This window comes from Oncorhynchus kisutch, linkage group LG14 (assembly GCF_002021735.2).
Source record: "Oncorhynchus kisutch isolate 150728-3 linkage group LG14, Okis_V2, whole genome shotgun sequence".
In the NCBI taxonomy this organism is placed as follows: Eukaryota; Metazoa; Chordata; class Actinopteri; order Salmoniformes; family Salmonidae; genus Oncorhynchus; species Oncorhynchus kisutch.
Window position 1 is genome coordinate 67,539,321 of NC_034187.2, and position 22,495 is coordinate 67,561,815.

Here is a 22,495-nt window from a genome sequence, read left to right on the forward strand (position 1 = left end):
GTGTAAGAAAGTAACACCTGTCGTGTTACAGTAAATACTTTGGGGGTGTTGTTTTAACGCTGTATGGTCTAAAGCCTGATTTGCACATTTCCCAGGGTGCCTTTTCTTTTCGAGTGAATTGTAGGGTTACCACCCATGACTGTATTTGTTATTGACAGAGATATGGTTATTGAATTCTTTCATTTTAAAGACCTGTTGTCACGGTTGTCCTCCTCTTCATCTGAAGAGGAGAGGCGAGAAGGATCGGAGGACCAAAATGCGGCATGATATGTGTTCATCATGAATTTTAATAAAGAAAACACTGAACACTGAAACACTATACAAAAACAGTAAACAAAATAACAACCGTGAAGCTAATGCGAGCTGCGCTGAAACAAGCCATCAACATAGACAATCACCCACAAACAAACAGTGCAACCCAGGCTACCTAAGTATGATTCTCAATCAGAGACAACTAATGACACCTGCCTCTGATTGAGAACCATACTAGGCCGAAACATAGAAATACCCAAATCATAGAAAAACAAACATAGACTGCCCACCCCAACTCACGCCCTGACCATACTAAATAATGACAAAACAAAGGAAATAAAGGTCAGAACGTGACACCTATGGCTTTCATTAAGTGAGTACCTAGGCAAATGTTACCATTAAAATAGAACTCTATGACAATACAATACTTATATCATTAGGCTTTCCTTTGATGGCCAAGTTTAATCCTCACACAGTGCTGTTAGGAAACTCCTTGTCACATTATGCTGGCTTGTAAAGTGATGTGTAATTCATATTGGATTTCAGACAGAGTTATGATATCCAACAGTTGGGATTTTGATTCACCTGCAACCTGCATTCAGAATGAATGCCAAGGTTAGGAAAGTTGATAAGAAGACTCCATAAACCAATTAAACAGGAACAACCATTTCAGTAATGGGTGCAATAAATCTAACCAAGTGATTGGATTAGTTTAGAAAAATGTATGTTATTTATCCTTGTGTAGCATAAGATTAATCAATCAATGTACATGCAAAAACAAGAGAAACAATCCTAAAGAATATATTTTACAATTTTATGGGACTGTTACTCTCCAAAGTGTAAAACAATAACTCTGGTTATTTACACCACTGGGTGTCAATTTCACTCTTACAGAGTGCATTTAACAACTAAATCAACACTAGAAATGTTACACTGAAAAATTAACACGGGCAAATTTGCTTTGTAGACTTTGATTTGACAACTAGTCTACCTGTCTTTCTTCCTCTTCCTCCTTTGTTTCACCTTTTTATTAGTATTTTCCTAACTTGCTACTTCATTTGAATGCCCACTGAAAAGTGTGGACCCGTATAGACACTGGAACAACACTGACAGTATTGATTTAACACTGGAGAATTTGCTGTGCTCCATCTCTCTCTCCCACTCTCACTCTCTCACTTTCTCTCCATCCCTCACTCTCTCTTTCGCTCTCTCTCTCCCTCCCACAGGTATGGCGCGGGGCACTGGCGAGGATGAGGTGCCAGCGTATGCGTGCCATCTATGCCATCATGGGTTGCTACAAGCGCTACAAGGTCAAAGCCCACTTCTGGGAGGTAGAACGACGTTTCACCAACGTACGCAACATGGCTGACTATGGGAAGAGTGTGGAGTGGCCCACACCGCCGGCAGCCCTCGCACAGTTCGACAGCATCACTCAACAGCTACATCGCAGGTCAGTCAGCCCCCATAGTTACCACAACGAGAAATAGAATGTGCATGCATTTATATCAGGGGAAAACGACTGCCCCCTCTCATTGAAGCCACGAAGTTCAAGGCCGACTGCCGTACTGCAGGCATTGTTAGTAGAAAACAGAATCCTCCATTATAGTGAATGGAAAACTGGCAATCTTCGTGTAAATAAAAATATGTTTAGAAGACAATCATGGTACCAATAATTGCTTCTAATACACCAGATGTATGTCCTTGAACCGATTATTTTTCAATCATACACAGAAGATATTTTAAGGATCTTTTAGTTGCTAATGGCAGGCTGCAGTACCTCGGTCTGCCTTTCATTTGGAGTTACTCAATGGGAGGGGGCAGCATAGAGCTAGCCTGCAACGTCACTTCCTGGATGTCTCCATGAGCCTCCATCTTAACCGACTTCATTTGGCTTAAATGCGCTATTGAGTCTTAAAATAAGAATGAATGGTGTCACGTGATCAATGGCTTTGTTCGTTTATATATAGTCATTGGTTTATATATGTTTGGGGTCACTTAGAAAAAGCTATATTTTGTCCATTAAAATAACATGATCAGAAATACAGTGCAGACATTGTTAATGTTATAAATGACTATTGTAGCTGGAAACGGCAGATTTTTATGGAATATCTACATAGGCGTACAGAGGCCGATTATCAGCAACCATCACTCCTGTGTTAGAAAACCCTATTAGAAAACCCTTTTGCAAGTATGTTAGCACAGCTGAAAACTGTAGTCCTGATTAAAGAAGCAATAAAACTGTCCTTCTTTAGACTAGTTGAGTATCTGGAGCATCAGCATTTGTAGGTTCGATACAGGCTCAAAATGGCCAGAAACAAAGAACTTTCTTCTGAAACTCGTCAGTCTATTCTTGTTCTGAGAAATGAAGGATATTCCATGCGAGAAATTGCCAAGAAACTGAAGACCGCGTACAACGCTGTGTTCTACTCCCTTCACAGAACAGCGCAAACTGGCCCTAACCAGAATAGAAAGAGGAGTGGGAGGCCCCGGTGCACAACTGAGCAAGAGGACAAGTACATTAGAGTATCTAGTTTGAGAAACAGATTCCTCACAAGTCCTCAACTGACAGCTTCATTAAATAGTACCCGCAAAACACCAGTCTCAATGTCAACAGTGAAGAGGCAACTCCGGGATGCCTCTGTCCAGTGTCTGTGTTCTTTTGCCCATCTTAATTTTTTATTTTTGCCAACTCTGCCTAGAAGGCCAGCATCCCGGAGTTACCTCTAGCTAACACACTGTGCCATTGGATCACAGGAGTGATGGTTGCTGATAATGGGCCTCTGTATGCCTATGTAGATATTCCATAAAAAATCTGCTGTTTCCAGCTACAATAGTCATTTACAAAATGAACACTGTATTTCTGATCAATTTGATGTAATTTTAATATACTTTTTTTTGTTGCTTTTCTTTCAAAAACAAGGACATTTCTAAGTGATCCCAAACTTTTGAACGGTCGTGTATATTTTGGTAACTACAGTAAGGAAGTCTGTAATTATCTTGGTGGGCCGAAGGGCACGGCACATGCTCTTTCTTCACTATAACATGTAGTTACTGTTCATTTCAGGCCTATACACAGGTTATTTTTGATCTTATCTGACAGTGTGGCTAAGAATGAATGACAGCACTTTTTTCTGCAGCGTCTTTGATGTATTCTCTGTTATACATGTTTGTTCCCAGGTGGCGTGCCAGGCAGATAGTGAAGAACATCCCTCCGTCTGACATGGGGGAGGTGAGGGCCAAGGTGGCTGCTCTGGGGGCTCTGAGTGGGGAGAGGAAGGACTGGGGCTGTGGCCGACCTTGGGAGAGGGACTACCTGTCTAACGTGAGTCACAACACGTTAGCTGTATGTCAAATGACCTCCTAGCTCCTCCTTCCAGCATATTGCTTCCATCTATCCAATCCTCTCATATCTACAGGAGTGGCCAGAGAATAGGGGCAAGGGTTTGAATTCTAATTGAACAGTTGGCTAACATCCTCACGTCTTCCTATCATCATACCTTGTTTATAGTATTTCAACAAACAGTAAAATGTGAAAATTAAATGAGTATCTGTGTCACGGAAGATGGAGAAGGCAACTTTCACAAAAACTTTTTGCAACGTTCATATTCATTCTGGCCCCATAGGTTGGCCCCAAGTACAGTTCTGTAAAAGAAATCTAGATGGCACTGTACATTGAAACACCAATACAACATCATACACACACTCACCCGGGAGAGGATATATGGATGCCTGGTGCCCAAAATGTATGACAAATGTCTTGCAACGAGAGTTGAGTGGGTACAAATGGAGCTACTTCGCTACTTCCCTCTCCTTATTGCAGGACAGCGGTGGTCGGCAGTCCGCCAGTGAGAGCGAAGGACACACTGTGCCCTGTGTTGTTGTGTTGCCGGCTTGCAGTGCAAACTCTCCCTATTGAGCAGTAGACTGTATCACGGTGACATCCAGATGGTTACTATACTACCAAATACCAATATTACAAGTTATTTCTCTTGTGGTCTGCTATCCTACTCGAAATATAATTATGTGGGATGGAACAAATTGGCCACGTAGCTACCGCCAGCAACATGTGATACAGCTGCCCAGTGGGAAGCAACAGTGGGAATTAGGAAGCACCTCGATACAACACCGTTGTACTGGTCATTCGCTTGTCATTACGTTAGCTAATTGGCGTGTCATGGTGACATCTAGATGGTGACCAATACTGCAAGTTCTTTCTCCCTGGCCCATTGAAAGAAACACAACTTTACAAGTTTTAATTAGCGCCATTCTGCTGTTGTTGCCAGATAGCCAGCATAAACTAAATAGCTGGTAAGGGCTCATCATCAGGACGACTGTGTGACAATACAGAGGCGGATGCAAGATGCAAGCAACGATGGTTTAATGAATACAGTTTACAGCAGCAACAGGACAGACAGACTGTACTCAGACGGAATCCGACCCAGGGACTAGGGCGCATCTTCCGATGATAGCGTGCTGAGAAATCCAGGGGAGTGTGTCCGGATGGGTAGGAGGGAGCACAGCAGATAATCCACACAAGGGCGGTGAGAGATGAGCACGGACACACGACACAACCTCAGAGAAGTAACAACGATCTGACAACAAGAAACACTGGTTACAGAACATATAAAGGGAAGATAAGTGATTCCAGCTGGCACAGACAATCAGGCCGAGATTGGGAACCATGCCCACACAAACACGGGAGAGAGAGAGAGAGAGAGAGAGAGAGAGAGCAAGAGAGAGGGAGGCAGTGGATTCATGAACCGTGACAGACTGACTGAATCCAATCCGTTGCTCTCCACTCGACACTCAGCTGCACGACTTACTGTATGTCATCAATGTGGGCACCAGGCGTGTCCCTATTCACCTCAATTTCAACGGATGTCCTCCACAAAACAGAATGTTTCGGACATTGTTTTGTTTCCATGTTCGTAAATAAGGTGAATAGACTCTCCCCACTCACCCTGGCTAGTACATGGGGATGGGGAGTTCCTGAATTTAAACAAATGTAACCTTTAACTAGGCAAGTCAGTTAAGAATTAGAACAAATTCTTATTTACAATGACGGCCTACACCAGCCAAACCCGGACGACGCTGGGCCAATTGTGCGCTGCCATATGGGACTCCCAATCACGGCCGGATGTGATACAGCCAGGAATCGAACCAGAGACTGGAGTGATGCCTCTTCCGAGTGGGGCTCCCGAGAGGTCATCCATCCCATGAAGGAATTATTGTGATAAACCACATGGCCTGCAGTTGCCATGAGACTCAATTTGACTGCTTAAGTCAAAGGCAGCCACAATCAGTCTCATTCTAATGGGTCTCACTCACGCCTCGCTAACGGCTTAATCCAATAGCGTTTGTTCTGTAGAGCCATGAAAGGTATCATATTAATCACTCAATAAATCAGTCAGTTAGTTAGTCCTCGAGTGGTCTGTGGATTGCGTCCCAAATGACACTATTTTCCCGACATAGTGCACTATTTTTGACCAGAGCCCAATGAGTCCGGATAAAAAGTGTAGATTGGCATGCCATTTTTACATATTGCTGTTCTTCAAATTCCTAAATAAATTCCCTTTAGGCAGGGCAGTAGATGTGGAAAAGCTATGTTAAGTTACAATACAACTACACTCCCATAAAAGCCATGATCTCTAAATGCTCCTCAAAGTCAGTGTCTTAAATCATTTCCCTCAGGCTGTGGTTTTTGATCTGCTGGTGATACAAGCTTGAAAGAGGAGGTTATAAACAGTGTTATGACTAATGAGGAGATGCTGTCCTAGCTGGTAGCAGTGTAGATGGTGGCAGAAGGCTAACGGGGTCCTGTAATATTAGCCCTGTTCCACCATCCTGATCTCAACATATGAAACAAGAGCGCAGCAATCAGGATGGTGGATCAGGCTGGTGTAGTATTGTTTGCATCCCAAATGGCACCCTGTTCCCTAGATGAGATCTATGGTCAAAAGTAGTGCACTATATAGCAAATACGCTGCCATTGGATCCTGGTCAAAAGTAGTCCACTTTAAAGAGAATAGGGTATGGGCCCTGGTCAAAAGCACTATATAGGGAATAAGGTGTAATTTGGGATGCATCCCTAATGTGTGCCTTTGTAATGTGCCTCTTTGATTGCAGGTGAGGGACTGCCCTCAGACCAGCTCTAACTTCATACGGATCTCCAAAGAGCTGAGAAACAAAGACCAATACAACCAGGTCCTCTTCTCAGGGTTCTGTAGGAAGGTGTGTTACAGTACCATAGCCTACTGTACTGTACTGCCACAAAGAGTTTCTTTCTCTCTCTCGTTGTTGTTCGTGTCTCTCTGTGACTCTCTATCCCTTTATCTCTCTATCTATCTCACTCTCTCTCTCTCTGTCTGTCTGTCTGTCTGTCTCTCTCTCTCTCTGTCTGTCTGTCTGTCTGTCTGTCTGTCTGTCTGTCTGTCTGTCTGTCTGTCTGTCTGTCTGTCTGTCTGTCTGTCTGTCTGTCTGTCTGTCTGTCTGTCTGTCTGTCTGTCTGTCTGTCTGTCTGTCTGTCTGTCTGTCTGTCTGTGTCTGTCTGTGTCTGTCTGTGTCTGTCTGTGTCTGTCTCTCTCTCTGTCTCGCTCTCTGTCTCGCTCTCTGTCTCGCTCTCTCTCTGTCTGTCTGTCTGTCTGTCTGTCTGTCTGTCTGTCTGTCTGTCTGTCTGTCTGTCTGTCTGTCTGTCTGTCTGTCTGTCTGTCTGTCTGTCTCTCTCTCTGTCTCTCTCTCTGTCTCGCTCTCTGTCTCGCTCTCTGTCTGTCTGTCTGTCTGTCTGTCTGTCTGTCTGTCTGTCTGTCTGTCTGTCTGTCTGTCTGTCTGTCTGTCTGTCTGTCTGTCTGTCTGTCTGTCTGTCTGTCTGTCTGTCTGACCACTTGACCTCCTTACCAGGCTATGAGATGAACTGTTTTTCAGAAGACAGGACACCACATCCACCTAGTTATTATGACTATTTTAATTACCATCCTTGTTGGATAGGTGTGTAGGGAATGCATGAAATTATATAAACTATTAACTCATCATCTTCAATAGACCTTTTCGTCCTGACATATCTGTCCTGGATTTTGTCTGGTTTAATCTCCTGATATATTCTGAAGATGTAGAACAGGATAGAACATAGAAACAGAAATGTAGATAAATGTGTTTGATATCTCCTCTTGTTCCCTTGTTCTACCTCACCCTCTCTATCTTGCTCCCCCCTCTCGCTCTCTTTCTCTCTCTCTCTCTGTCTATATCTGTATGTCTCTCTCTCTTTCTATCTCTTCCTCTCTCTCAGGTGAATCGGTTCAATAAAAGCACAGACCGAGCCTTGTTTATTACGGAAAAACATATCTACAAACTGGACCCCAAAAAACAGTTCAAGGTGTTGAAAAGACTGCCTCTAGAGAGTGTGAGTACTGGCTCAGAAGAACTCCACACACACACACACACACACACACACACACACACACACACACACACACACACACACACACACACACACACACACACACACACACACACACACCTTAGTCATACAACCACACGTATACTTCATTTGATCACTCTTTTGTTGATGATAATTGTTCTGCACAGAAGGAAATGCAAACTTAGTATTCAAGGTTTAAAAATGCCAGACTTTATTTGCCCCAACAAAAAATGTATCAACCTCTACAACAAATGCCAATGAATTATAATCGACATAATAATTCACATTTCCTGTTGCTGCAGGATTATTTTCCTGCTGTAGCAGACTGGCTCAAATTAATTTCCTACATCTGTAAACTTTCCCATTGTGTCAATAAACATACGCTCTCTAGTCCTTCCCTTGAGTTCCCACTTTACACCCTCTCATATTCATTGCCTTGGTATTACTTTATAACATGAGGGACGTCCCAATAGGCACCCTATTCCATACACGGTGTGCCATTTAGGATGCAGAGATGAACAATGGCTGTGCCCTCTGTCTGTATCTGTGAGTTAAAGTGACCCAGGTCAGATGAGAGAGGGAGGGAGGGAGCAAAGTAGGAAGGGAGAGAGGGAAGGAGGGAGAGGGGGACAGATGGGAGAAAGGCTCAGGAGCGGTACAGTGCTGCACAAAGGAGGGACGTGTGTGTTGTGTGTGTGTTTTCTGTGTGTATGTGTGAGTGTGTGTCTTCGGTCACAAAATGCGGCACTGCAGTGTGGGGCGGGCCAGTCTCATTTCAGGAGCTGATCTGAGAAATTGGATCAGGGATCTCTCTGGGGCGCGTGCTCACAAGGACAAGGAGGAGCCTGGAATAGAGAGGGAGGGAGAAGGGGAGAGAGAGGGAGAGAGAAAGAGAGAGCGAGAGAGAGAGAGAGAGAGAGAGAGAGAGAGAGACTAAGACCGAGACCAAGGGAGAGAAAAAAGTGACCGTGAAAGACAAAGAGAAAGAGAAAGGGAGAGGGAGAGAATGAGAAATGGGGTGACAGGGAGAGAGAAACAAATAAAGAGAGAGAGAGCTCCATGTGGGACATGACGTGTGTGACTGGGACAGTCTCTGCCTCAGTGACAGTCAGTTAGGTACTGTACAATAGAGCACCACACTACTCACAATAAGCAACAATGTGTCTGTACGTGTACACAGTATGTTTTGGCCTGGAGGCTGTGCGTGTTAAAGAACAGACTGTAGGTTTAGGTAACAGATCAGGCAGTTAAATACACAGTATTACTTAATGAGGTACAACACAGCTGGACACCAGTTAGGATAGAACACAACCATGCCATGGGGGAGAAACAGTAGCGCTGTAAAGTTATCCAAAGCAATGTCACTACCCCTTTAACCTATATGATGGCTATAGAGTATGGCTTAGTACTATAAATCACTTTCAACTAAGTTTTATTTAGAATGTATGAATGACAGGATACAAAGTTGTGTTTATGGTGCGAGTAGCTCACAACTAACTGTCTGACTCACGACATTACAGTGTAGTTCCTCATGGTAACGCGGTGGTTCCCCATGGAGCTTACGCATTGTAAAAGGGTTAGTGCTATCTGGTATCCTTGGGACGTCCCTACCCTAACCCTAACCTTAACCATAACCCTTACCTAAGCCTAACCCTATCTTTAACCCTTACTTAACCATTTTAAATGTCAACTTCAATGGGGTGACATCAGAGTTGGGCCGTCCCAAGGATCCCGTTTAGACTTTTCCTTTGTAATAGGATCTCTTTCTACTGCTCTGTGTGATGCATGTATGTTGTGACAGGTAGTATGTCTGCCCCATTTAGCATGATGCCCAACAAAATAGTAATATCTCAACACTGTTCTCTACTATGACTATGTTGCATCCAAAATGGCACCCTATTCCCTATAAAGTGCACTACACACGCACGCACACACACACACAAACACACACACACACACACAAGCACACACACACGCACGCACGCACGTGCGCACACACACACACACACACACACACACACACACACACACACACACACACACACACACACACACACACACACACACATGGATAGAGAGAGTAACCTGTGTTTTGTTTTAGGAGTAACTATGAATGTGTGAGCCTGTGTGTGTGTGCATGTGAGTCTGTGTGTGAGCCTGCGTGCATGCGTATGTGTGTGTTTGTGTCTGGGTGTATCTAACCCCTCTGTGTCTGTCTATCCCCCAGATGACAGGCCTGAGCATCACTGCAGGCGTTGACCAGATGGTGGCGCTACACACCTCCTCCCAGGATGATGTCCTTCTCTACATCCAGAGAGGAGAGCTGTGCCCCAACCAGGACCGCATCGGGGAGCTGCTGGGAACGCTCATTGACCACTTCACACGGTCAGTGGCAACTGTCAGGGGGTGTTTGGTTGAGACTGGGATTGGGTTTAGACTACAGAGGGGAGCCGAGTTGAAACAAGCCAAACCAAATTTTACTGAGCTGGCCTGGTTAAGTATTAACTGTAGTCAGTGACGACCTGTTAGCGTGGTCAAACCAGCCTGAACAATGGTGAGTGCAGCATTCAGGCTGGTTTAACTATGCTACACAGGTATTGCGTTGGGTAAAGACTGGGATTGGAATTAGACTACTTTTTAAGGGCTTTTCACACTACTGAGCCGAGCCGAGCTGTACAGGTCACTTCTCCCAGATTTTTCCCAGGATTCGAACTGGCAAGGTTACTGGCTCGCCTCTCTAACCGCTAGGCTACCTGCAACCCTTATGGTATTTATCTCTGTTATAGTTACAGTACCAGTCAAAAGTTTGGACACACCGACTCATTCCAGGGTTTTTCTGTATTTTTACTATTTTCTGCATTGTAGAATAATAGTGAAGACATCAAACTATGAAATAACACATATGGATTCATGTAGTAATAAAAAAATTGTGACGCAAATCAAAATATATTTTAGATTTGAGATTCTTTCAAGTAGCCACCCTTTACCTTGACGACAACTTTGCACACTCTTGATATTCTCTCAACCGGCTTCACCTGGAATGCTTTTCCAACAGTCTTGAAGGAGTTCCCACATATGCTGAGCACTTGTTGGCTGCTTTTCCTTCACTCTGCGGTCCAACTCATCCCAAACCATCTCAATTGGGTTGAGGTCAGGTGATTGTGGAGGCCATGTCATCTGATGCTGTACTCCATCACTCTCCTTCTTGGTCAAATAGCCCTTACACAGCCTGGAGATGTGTTGGGTCATTGTCCTGTTGAAAAACAAATGATAGTCCCACTAAGCGCAAACCAGATGGGATGACGTATCACTGCAGAATGCTGTGGTAGCCATGCGGATTAAGTGTGCCTTGAATTCTAAATAAATCGCCAACAGTGTCACCAACAAAGCACCCCCACACTATCACACCTCCTCATCCATTCTTCACGGTGGGAACCACACATGCAGAGATCATCCATTCATCTACTCTGCGTCTCACAAAGACACGGCGGTTGGAACCAAAAATTTCGAATTTGGAGTCTTCAGACCAAAGGACAGATTTCCACTGGTCTAATGTACATTGCTCGTGATTCTTGGCCCAAGCAAGTCTCTTCTTCCTATTGGTGTACTATAGTATTTGCAGCAATTCATCATGAAGGCCTGATTCACGCAGTCTCCTCTGAACAGTTGATGTTGAGATGTGTCTGTTACTTGAACTCTGTGAAGCATTTATTTTGGCTGCCATTTCTGAAGCTGGTAACTCTAATGAACTTATCCTCTGCAGAAGAGGTAACTCTGGGTCTTCTCTTCCTGTGGTGGTCCTGATGAGAGCCAGTTTCATCATAGCGCTGTAACGGCGTTCTTCGTTTGTCGTAAGAGAGTCGGACCGAAATGCAGCGTGGTGGTTAATCATGATCTTTAATGAGGAAATGGTGACGATACATGAAATAACTAATAAATACAAAAACAACAAATGGAACGTGAAACTATTACAGCCTATCTGGTGAACACTACACAGAGACAGGAACAATCACCCACGAAAGACAAAGCGAACTCAGGCTACCTAAATACGGTTCCCAATCAGAGGCAACGAGAAGCACCTGACTGCTGATTGAGAACCGCCTCAGGCAGCCAAGCCTATACAACACCCCTAATCAGCCGCGATCCCAAATACTACAAACCCCAATACGAAAACACAACACACAAACCCATGTCACACCCTGGCCTGAACAAATAATTAAAGAAAACACAAAATACTAAGACCAAGGTGTGACAAGCGCTTGATGGTTTTTGCAAATGCACAATTTTTCTGGATTGACTGACCATATCTTAAAGTAATGATGGAGTGTAATTCCTCTTTCTTATTTGAGCTGTTTTTGCCATAACATAGTATTGGTATTTTACTAAATAGGGCTGTCTTCTGTATACCACCCCTACCTTGTTACAACACAACTGATTGGCTCAAATACATCAAGAAGGAAAGAAATTCCATGAACTTTTAACAGGCCTCTCGAGTGGCGCAGTGGTCTAAGGCACTACCAATTGGATACCATGAAACAAGGGGTATATTTAAATTTTTTATTTTATCATTTAAAAAAAGACTTTGCACTGCAGCAATATTCAACAAGTAATCTTACAATTCCACAACAACTACCTAATACACACAAATCTAAGTTAAGGGATGGAATTAGAATATGTACATATAAATATATGGATGGGCCATGACCGACCGGCATAGACGAGATGCAATAGATGGTATAAAATACAGTATATACATCTGGGATGAGTAGTGCAAGATATGTAAACATCATTATTAAAGTGGCATTAATAAAGTGACGAGTGATCCTTTTGGCCAATGACTTCAAGTCTGTATGTAGGCAGCAGCCTCTCTGTGTTAGTGATGGCTGTTTAACAGTCTGATGGCCATGAGATAGAAGCTATTTTTCAGTCTCTCGGTCCCAGCTTTGCTGCACCTGTACTGACCTTGCCTTCTGGATGGTAGTGGGGTGGACAGGCAGTGGTGCGGGTGTTTGTTGTCCATGGTGATCTTTTTGCCCTTCCTGTGGAGGGCAGGTAGTTTGCCCCCAGTGATGCGTTGAGCAGACCGCGCCACCCTCTGGAGAGCCCTGCGGTTGTGGGCGATGCAGTTGCCGTACCAGGCGGTGATACAGCCCGACAGGATGCTCTCAATTGTACATCTGTAAAAATATGTCAGGTTTTTAGATGACAAGCCACATTTCTTCAGCCTCCTGATGTTGAAGAAGCGCTGTTGCGCTTTCTTCACCACACTGTCTGTGTGGGTGGACCATTTCAGTTTGTTCGTGATGTGTACGCAGAGGAACTTGAAACTTTCCACTTTCTCCACTGCTGTCCCGTCAATGTGAATAGGGGGGTGCTTCCTCTGCTGTTTCCTGAAGTCCACGATCATCTTCTTTGTTTTGTTGATGTGGAGTGAGAGGTTGTTTTCCTGACACTACACTCCATGTTCCATCACCTTCTCCCTATAGGCTGTCAAGCCTACTACTGTTGTGTCGTCTGCAAACTTGATGATCAAGTTGGAGGCGTGCATGGCCATGCTGTCATGGGTGAACAGGGAGCACAGGAGGGGGCTGAGCACGAACCCTTCTGTGGCCCCAGTGTTGAGGATCAGCGAAGTGGAGATGTTGTTTCCAACCTTCACCAACTGGGGGCTGCCCGTCATGAGGTCTAGGACCCAATCGCACAGGGTGGGGTTGAGACACAGGGCCTCAAGCTTAATGATGAGCTTGGAGGGTACTATGGTGTTGAATGGTGAGCTGTAGTCAATTAACAGCATTCTTACATAGGTTTTCCTCTTGTCCAGATGGGATAGGGCAGTGTCCAGTGTGCTGGCGATTGCATTGTCTGTGGACCTATTGAGGCGGTATGCAAATTGCAGTGGGTCTACGATGACAGGTAAGGTGGAGGTGATATGATCCTTGACTAGTCTCTCAATGCACTTCATGATGACAGAAGTGAGTGTTACTTGGTGATAGTCCTTCAGTTCTGTTACTTTTGCTTTCTTGGGTACAGGCACAATGGTGGACATCTTGAAGCATGTGGGAACAGCAGACTGGGATAGGGAGAGATTGAATATGTTCGTAAACACACCAGCCAGCTGGTCTGCGCATGCTCTGAGGACGCGGCTAGAGATGCCGTCTGGGCCAGCAGCCTTGCGAGGGTTAACACGTTTAAATGTCTTACTCATGTTGGCCACGGAGAAGGAGAGAGGAGTGCCGCAGTTAGTGGCACTGTATTATCCTCTAAGCGAACAAAGAAGGTGTTTAGTTTGTCTGGAAGCAACACATCAGTGTCAGTGTCAGTGACGTGGCTGGTTTTCTTTTTGTAGTCTGTGATTGCCTGTAGACCCTGCCACATACGTCTCATGTCTGAGCCGTTGAATTGCGGAGGGAATAACTACACTGTCTGTATTCGTCCATATCTGTACTTATCTTTCCATGGTTAAATTCGGTGGATTGCGCTTTCAGTTTTGCGCGAATGCCGCCATCTATCCACTGTTTCTGGTTAGGGTAGGTTTTAATAGTCACAGTGGGAACAACATCTCCTATGCACTTCCTTATAAACTCAGTCACTGAATCAATCAGTGTATAAATCTATTTTATTCTCTGAGGCTACCTGAACATGACCCAGTACGCTTGATCAAATTAATCTTGAAGCGTGGATTCTGATTGGTCAGACCAGCATTGAATGGTCCTAGTCACGGGTACATCCTGTTTGAGTTTCTGCCTACAGGAGGGGAGAAGCAAAATGGAGTCGTGGTTGGATTTGTCGAATGGAGGGCAGGGGAGGGCTTTGTATCCTTCGCGGAAGTCAGAGTAGCAGTGGTCGAGGATATTGTGCATGCACTGAGCGCAATCAATATGCTGGTAGAATTTAGGTTGACTTGTTCTCAAATTTGCTTTGTTAAAACCCCCAGCTACAATAAATGCAGCCTCAGGATGTATGGTTTCCAATTTGCATATTGTCACATTCTGACCTTAGTTTTTTTGTTTTGTCTTTGTGTTAGGTTGGTCAGGGTGTGAGTTGGGGTGGGTTGTCTATGTTCTTTTTTCTATGTTATATTTTCTACGTGTTTGGCCTAGTATGGTTCTCAATCAGAGGCAGGTGTCGTTCATTGTCTATCATTGAGAATCATACTTAGGTAGTATTTCCCACCTGTGTTTTGTGGATTATTATTTTCTGTTTAGTGTTTTCTGCACCTTACAGGACTGTTTCGGTTTCATTTTTCGTTCTCTTGTTGTTTTTGTATTTAAGTCTTCTGTTCTATTAAATATCATGAACACTTACCACGCTGCGTATTGGTCCGATCTTTCATACTCCTCGTCAGAGGACGAATCCCGTTACACATATAGTCCAGTGAAGTTCCTTGATGGCCATCTTGGTGTCTGCTTGAGGGATAATGTACACAGCTGTGACTATAACTGACGAGAATTCTCTTGGTAGGTAAAATGGCCGGCACTTGATTGTAAGGAATTCTAGATCGGGTGAGAAGAAGGACTTGAGTTAATGTATGTTGTTATGATTACACCATGAGTCATTAATCATAAAGCATACACCCCTGCCCTTTCTTATCCCAGAGAGATGTTTATCTCTGTCTGCGTGATGCATGGAGAAGTCCGGTGGCTGAACCGATTCCGACAACATATCGCGTGAGAGCCATGTTTCTGTGGAAGACAACCCTTGTTCGAATTTTGTCTACCTTGTTGTCAAGAAACTGGACATTGGCTAGTAGTATACTCGGCAGTGGTGTGTGATGGGCACATCAACGGAGCCTGGCCAGGTGGCCTCTTCGTCTGCCCCTTCTGCGTTGTTTTGGGTCGACTACTGGAATTAGATCCATTGTCCTGGGTGGTGGTCCGAACAGAGGATCCGCTTCGGGAAAGTCGTGTTCCTGGTCGTAATGTTGGTAAGTTGACTTTGCTCTTATATCCAATAGTTATTTCCGGCTGTATGTAATTAGACTTAAGATTTCCTGGGGTAACAATGTAAGAATAATACATAAAAAACAAAGTACTGCATAGTTTCCTAAGAACTCGAAGCAAGGCGACCATCTCTGTCAGCACCATTCTCAAAAGTCTGACCAGAAGGCCGCTCCGTCTACCTCTCCTGCGGCGACATTGTTTTTGGTCAGCCTCTGGAAACAGTTTGAATTCCTTGGGTGGTTCGAACAAAGGATCCACTTCGGGAAAGTCGTATTCCTGGTCATGGTGCTGGTAAGTTGACATCGCTCTTATATCCAATAGTTCTTCCCGGCTGTATTTAATAACACTTAAGATTTTCTGGGCTAACAATTTAAGAAATAATAGATAAAGCTGTCATCAAGGCAAAGGTTGGCTACTTTTTTTGCTTACTACATGATTCCATATGTCATTGTTTTGATGCCTTCAATATTATTCTACAATGTAGAAAAAAATCAAATAAATAAGAAAGTCGCTTGAATTAGTAATTTTTGACTGGTGCTCTGTATGATTCAGATTCATGACATTCATCACTGCCATATTTAGATGTGATTCAGTCATCGTCAGACTGATTTGAAAATCCCAGGCAGCCAACCAGGCAGTGTTCAAACGTAATAAGATGTCTTAACAAGCTAAATTATCTTTCTGGACTGGCAGACCATTTAGCTTATTTTAACCTAAAAAAGGCTTAATTCAAGGCCATATCTTGATGCATTTTCTGGGTAACTCAAAACAAGTAAATGCAATTTTTGGGGAAATCAACTCAAACCAAGTTATTTTTACTTTATTATCTCAATAAAAGAAAATAAATCTTTATTTTTTGCAGTGCAGGCCAGAGTCAGCCTGTCTGTTATGTGTCTCACCACTAAGCCTCCTGCAGGCTGTAGCTAACAGCACCCATCCTAAATTGATTGGTTTCCTAAATCTTAATCCCCAAATCCAGTCATACTGACTTACTTAAAAACACCAAAGACCATACTCCCACTTATTTTAATTGTACTACAAACTTTTCAGTTCAAACCTCTGAATCGTCATTCACACTGTCCAAATATAATGAGGAATAACACATTCCTCATGTGCTGTAGGACATGCTTTCTCCCTCATGTCAATCGTATGTCTATTACGTCACATTTACTGTAGATATGGCACAGGTCTGTGGGGTATACAGGATATTACATCATATATACTCTAGATGTGGCACAGGTCTGTGTGGAATACAGGACCAGTCTTGTCTGTGCAGCAGACTGCCATCTCATTAATGTAGTGGTGGTATGTCTTGTGTCCAGGCATTTTCTCATAGGACAGATAGCTAGACTAGACCCCCTAGGGAGAGGCTTATAGGACCACAGGCAGCCGGGTGGCAACCGTACCAGGCTGTGTTTTGGGGTATTTTTTGGAGCGTGTGTGCGTGTCTGCATGTGGGACAGCGTGTGTGTTTTAATGACAGAGCATTATCCTAGACTCCTGGACTTTAGGTCTGGGTCTGGTGTGTGTGTGTGTTTTGATCTGTGTTTGTGTTGGGGGAGTCAGTCAGTCAGTCTGTGTCAGAGGGGTTCCTACAGCAGCTGTGTGTCTTTGGCTGCTGTTCGGAGCGGCTGGCGTCAGATAGTTAGTGGCGGCCATTGAGAAAGGCTAATCACTGTGCCGGCTTGTCTGCCTGCGTGGCCCCCATGTGCCTTTGTGCCGCCATCTGGGGGTCGTGACCCCCACAGGCTCTCATCAAAAGAGAGACTTGGAGACTTAGATTCGGGGGGTTGGGGGATAGTGGGATTGGGGGGTTGCCGACCACAGAAGTGTGTGTGAGGGGGTGAGTGTGTGTAAGCATGAACGAGGGGGAGGAGGAGAATGGCAGATGACAATACACACACCTTCTTTTTCCTCTCGCATTTTCATCACTCTTTTTTCCCAGGAAGTCAGTCCCAAGACCACAGTAGTCATGCCCCAGTCAGGCTTGTTCTCACATGTAGTCTGGTTTGGTCTGGGAGGGAGAGTGAGAGAGTGAGTCAATGGAGCGATTGTGGTACCAGTCTGTTTCCCTCTGCTCCGAGCCAAACACTGATGCCTATTACGTACTGATGAGTATTTGGAGCCTCATGGAGTAGGTGTGTGTGTGTATTGGGGGGTTAGACCCCTTTTGGGCCATCTGCTGAGACAGCTGGGTGTGTGTGACAGGGCAGGGGCTGAGGGCTGGAGATTTAGGGTTTGGTCAGCCCCTTATCTGAAAGATTGGGGAGGGGATATTCCTTTACATCCCCCTTTTCTCTTCCTACCCTGCATCCCTCTTCCCCCCTCCACTCTCCCCTTCTAACCACCCCACCACTCTCTTCCTCCCCTTCTTCCCTTCTTCCCTCACCCCCTCTTCTCCCTCCCTCATTTTTACCTTATGTGACCCTGGTCAGTAGCAGACATCACAGACCTAAATGGTCTCCGCTCTTTTCTAAACTTGACTCGCTTTTTAGGTTGTGAAAGGCGTCATCCTATTCTGAAATAGCCTGCTCTTCCTCCTCCTCTTCCTCCTGCTCTACCCTTCTCCCTCAGTGCCTGTCCTCGATACGCTCATTTCAGCATTAAAAGAGGCGAGCCACGGCCCTACCTCTCTCTCTCCCTTTCTCTCATTCTGTTCCTCTTCCCCTTTTTTTATCTCTTCCCCTCTCTCTCTCTTCTCCTCTCTCTCTCTCTCTCCCTCCCTCTCTACCTCCATCTCTTTCTCTTCCCCCCTCTTTCTCTCTACCTATCTCTCTCCCACTCTCTCTCTCTCTGTCTCCCTCTTCCTCTACCTCTCTCTGTCTCCCTTTCTCTTTCTCTCTCTTTCTCACCTTTCTCTCTCGCTCTCACCCTCCCCCTCTCTTTCGCTCTCTCCCACTCTCTCACCTCTCTCTCTCTTATGCTCCCACTCTTTCTCTCTCTGTCCTGGCCATGGCTGACTGTTTGTCCTATTTAGGAAAAGTCCTATTTTGGAGGAGTCATTTCTAAAATCTAAAAGGGAGTCAAGAACTATTTGCTTTGTGCCTATTCTGAATGGAGAAGACTCGAAGGCTTATATACATTTGAGATTCCAAAGTTGTAGTCATTAGAGGGAGGTTAGTCAATGGAACCGATATAACCTTGGTGTAATAGTTTGAAGAACTAAAAATAATAGTTTAAACTGAGAAATGCAGGCATGCGTATGCAGAGAGAAGGGAAACAGAGAGACAGAGAGAGAGCTCTGCCATCTTTTGCATGACAATGTTTTCACATGTTCACATCAAACCCAACAAATAGCTACATTTCACAAAGACAGTTGGACTGCACTGCAGCAGCAGCTACCAGAAAGCTACCATGGCCCTGTTCATTCCTGGTAAGCTTTCTGTTTGACAACAGAGGCCTCTATCTCACGGCCTGCTTTACAAATGGCACCCTATTTCCTATATAGTGCACTACTTTTGACCTGGACCCATAGGCACTTTGTAGGGAATATGGTGCCATTTGGGACGGCGGCACAATCTACTACATTTATAGAGTCAGCTATTAACCCATGAAACTGAGAGCAGTGCAGCATCAAAATAGCTCTTTGTGGATGCTTTGTTTGGGAATCATCAACTGAAATACCATGATGAAACACAATTGTGACAGATTGATAGTCAGTTAGTTTTCTAACTATTATTATAGATTAATTTGAATTATGGACTTAGTTATATCTTAAGATGGAGGGGGTTGTAAGATGGCGCCAGAGACGTTTTCGTGCCCCCAGACGATTGTGTTTTTTGTTCGTTTATTTACGTTGTTACTTATTTTGTACATAATGCTGCCGCTACTGTCTTTTATGACCGAAAATAACATCTAGACATCAGGACTGCGATTACTCACCATGGACTAGCAGAATCCTCTTTTTCCTTTCACGACTCTGACGAGCCCAATGCGAAAGATACACTGCTTCCACGGGAACAGGCCCTGATCCCCGTGATCTGCGTGAAGGGAAAGAGGGGCCGAAGATCAGGCTGCCTTCTGAGAATTCGGAGGCGGTCGAATAAACCCCCACTTCCCTCCATTCGGCTAGCAAACATACTATCTTTGGACAATAAAATCGCTGAGTTACGCGGAAGATTAAACTACCAACGGGACATTAAAAACTGTAACATCTTATGCTTCACGGAGTCATGGCTGAACGATGACAACATCAACACACAGCTGGCTGGTTACACGATGTACCGGCAAGATAGAACAGCGGCTTCTGGTAAGAGAAGGGGTGGCAGTCTATGTATTTTTGTAAACAACAGCTGGTGCACGATATCTAAGGAAGTCTTGCGCTATTGCTCGCCTGAGGTAGAGTATCTCATGATAAGCTGTAGACCACACTACCTACTGAGAGAGTTTTCATCTGTATTCTTTGTAGCTATTTACATACCACCACAGTCAGAGGATGGCACTAAGACATCATTGAATGAGCTGTATTCCGCCATAAGCAAACAAGAAAACGTATACAAAGCTCTCCTTTGCCCTCCATTTGGTAAAGCTGACCCTAATTCTATCATCCTGATTCCTGTTTACAAGAAAAAATTAAAGCGTGAATCACCAGTGACTAGATCAATAAAAAAGTGGTAAGAGGAAGCAGATGCTAAACTACTGGACTGTTTTGCATGCACAGATTGGAATATATTCTGGGATTCCTCCGATGGCATTGAGGAGTACACCACATCAGTCATTGGCTTCATCAATAAGTGCATCGATGACGTCATCCCCACAGTGACCATAAGTACATACCCAAACCGGATCTAATTGTACTACACCGGCTTTGACGCTCTTTTGGGTGTGGCAGGGCTTGCAAACCACTACAGACTACAAAGGGGAGCACAGCAGAGAGCTGCCCAGTGACACGAGCCTACCAGATGAATTAAACTACTTCTATTCTCGCTTCGAGGCAAATAACACTGAAACATGCATGAGAGCACCAGCTGTTCCGGAAGACTGTGTGATCACGCTCTCCACAGCCGATGTGAGTAAGACCTTTAAACAGGTCAACATTCACAAGGCTGCAGGGCCAGATGAATTACCAGAACGTGTACTGCGAGCATGCACTGACCAACTTGCAAGTGTCTTCACTGACATTTTCAACCTCTCACTGTCCGAGTCTGTAATACTGACATGTTTTAAGCAGACCACCATTGTCCCTGTGCCCAAGAACACTAAGGTAACCGGCCTAAACTATTTCCGACCCATAGCACTTACGTGTGTAGCCATGAAGTGCTTTGAAAGGCTGGCCATGGCTCACATCAACACCATTATCCCAGAAACCCTAGACCCACTCCAGTTTGCATACCACCCCAACAGATCCACAGATGATGCAATCTCCTTTGCACTCTACACTGCCCTTTCCCACCTGGACAAAAGGAACACCTATGTGAGAATGCTATTCAGTGACTACAGCTCAGCTTTCAACACCATAGTGCCCTCAAAGCTCATAAATAAGCTAAGGACCCTGGGACTAAACACCTCCCTCTGCAACTGGATCCTGGACTTCCTGATGGGCCGCCCCCAGGTGGTAAGGGTAGGTAACAACACATCCGCCACGCTGATGCTCAACACAGGGGCCCCTCAGGGGTACGTGCTCAGCCCCCTCCTGTAACCCCTGTTCAATCATGACTGCACGGCCAGGCACTACTCCAACACCATCATTCAATTTGTCGATGACACAACAGTGGTAGGAGGTCAGAGATCCGACCGTGTGGTGCCAGGACAACAACCTCTCCCTCAATGTGATCAAGACAAAGGAGATGATTGTGGACTACAGGAAAAAGAGGAACGAGCATGCCCCCATTCTCATCGACGGGGCTGTAGTGGAGCAGGTTGAGAGCTTCAAGTTCCTTGGTGTCCACATCACAAACAAACTCACATGGTCCAAGCTCACCAGAACAGTCGTGAAGAGGGCACGACAAACCCTATTCCCCCTCAGGAGACTGAAAAGATTTGTCATGGGTCCTCAGATCCTCAAAAGGTTCTCCAGCTGCACCATCGAGAGCATGGTTGCATCACTGCCTGGTATGGCAACCGCTCAGCCTCCGACCGCAAACACTACAGAGGGTAGTGCGAACGTCCCAGTACGTCACTGGGGCCAAGCTTCCTGCCATCCAGGACCTCTCTACCAGGCGATGTCAGAGGAAGGCCCTACAAATTGTCAAAGACTCCAGCCACTCTAGTCATAGACTGTTCTCTCTGCTACTGCATGGCAAGTGGTACCGGAGCGCCAAGCCTAGGTCCAAGAGGTTTCTAAACAGCTTCTACCCCCAAGCCAAAAGACTCCTGAACATCCAGTCAAATGGTTACCCAGACAATTTGCAGTGCCCCCCCACCCCCTCTTTACACCACTGCTACTCTCTGTTGTCATCTATGCATAGTCACTTTAATAACTCTACCTACATGTACATACTACCTCAAATAACCGATGCCCCGCACATTGACGCTATATCGGTACCCCACTGTATATAGTCTCGCTATTGCTATTTCACTGCTGCTCTTTAATTACTTGTTACTTTTACCTCTTATTCTTATCCATATTTTTTTGTCTGCATTGTTGGTTAGGGGCTCGTAAGTAAGCATTTCACTGTCAGGTCTGCACCTGTTCTATTCAGCACATGTGACCAATACAATTTGATTTGATTTGTGTGTACTGCATGACCCTTCCGATAAAGAGGCAGGGCAGCGGAGGCTGTCATCAAAAGCAAAATATTTATTTTATGCATCTGTGTGTGTGCATGTGTGCACAAGATCATACATTAATGTATGTGTTCTGACAGTGTTAATTGTTTGTTTCCTGTTGTGTCTCTGACCCAGCAGCAGACAGAGACACTGATAACTATAATCAGAGCAGCTACAGTAT

The 22,495-nt window shown here is 44.8% G+C and overlaps 1 protein-coding gene across 1 annotated transcript in view; it reads left to right on the plus strand.

The window, feature by feature from the left end:
- myo1g (myosin IG) overlaps positions 1 to 22,495 on the plus strand; it is a 61,403-nt gene that overhangs the window by 26,428 nt on the left and 12,480 nt on the right. The window contains exons 17-21 of the mRNA XM_031788811.1: positions 1,479 to 1,702; positions 3,430 to 3,574; positions 6,379 to 6,483; positions 7,535 to 7,648; positions 9,894 to 10,051. Of these exons, the coding sequence (XP_031644671.1) occupies positions 1,479 to 1,702; positions 3,430 to 3,574; positions 6,379 to 6,483; positions 7,535 to 7,648; positions 9,894 to 10,051 (746 nt within the window). The remainder of the gene's footprint in view (positions 1 to 1,478; positions 1,703 to 3,429; positions 3,575 to 6,378; positions 6,484 to 7,534; positions 7,649 to 9,893; positions 10,052 to 22,495) is intronic.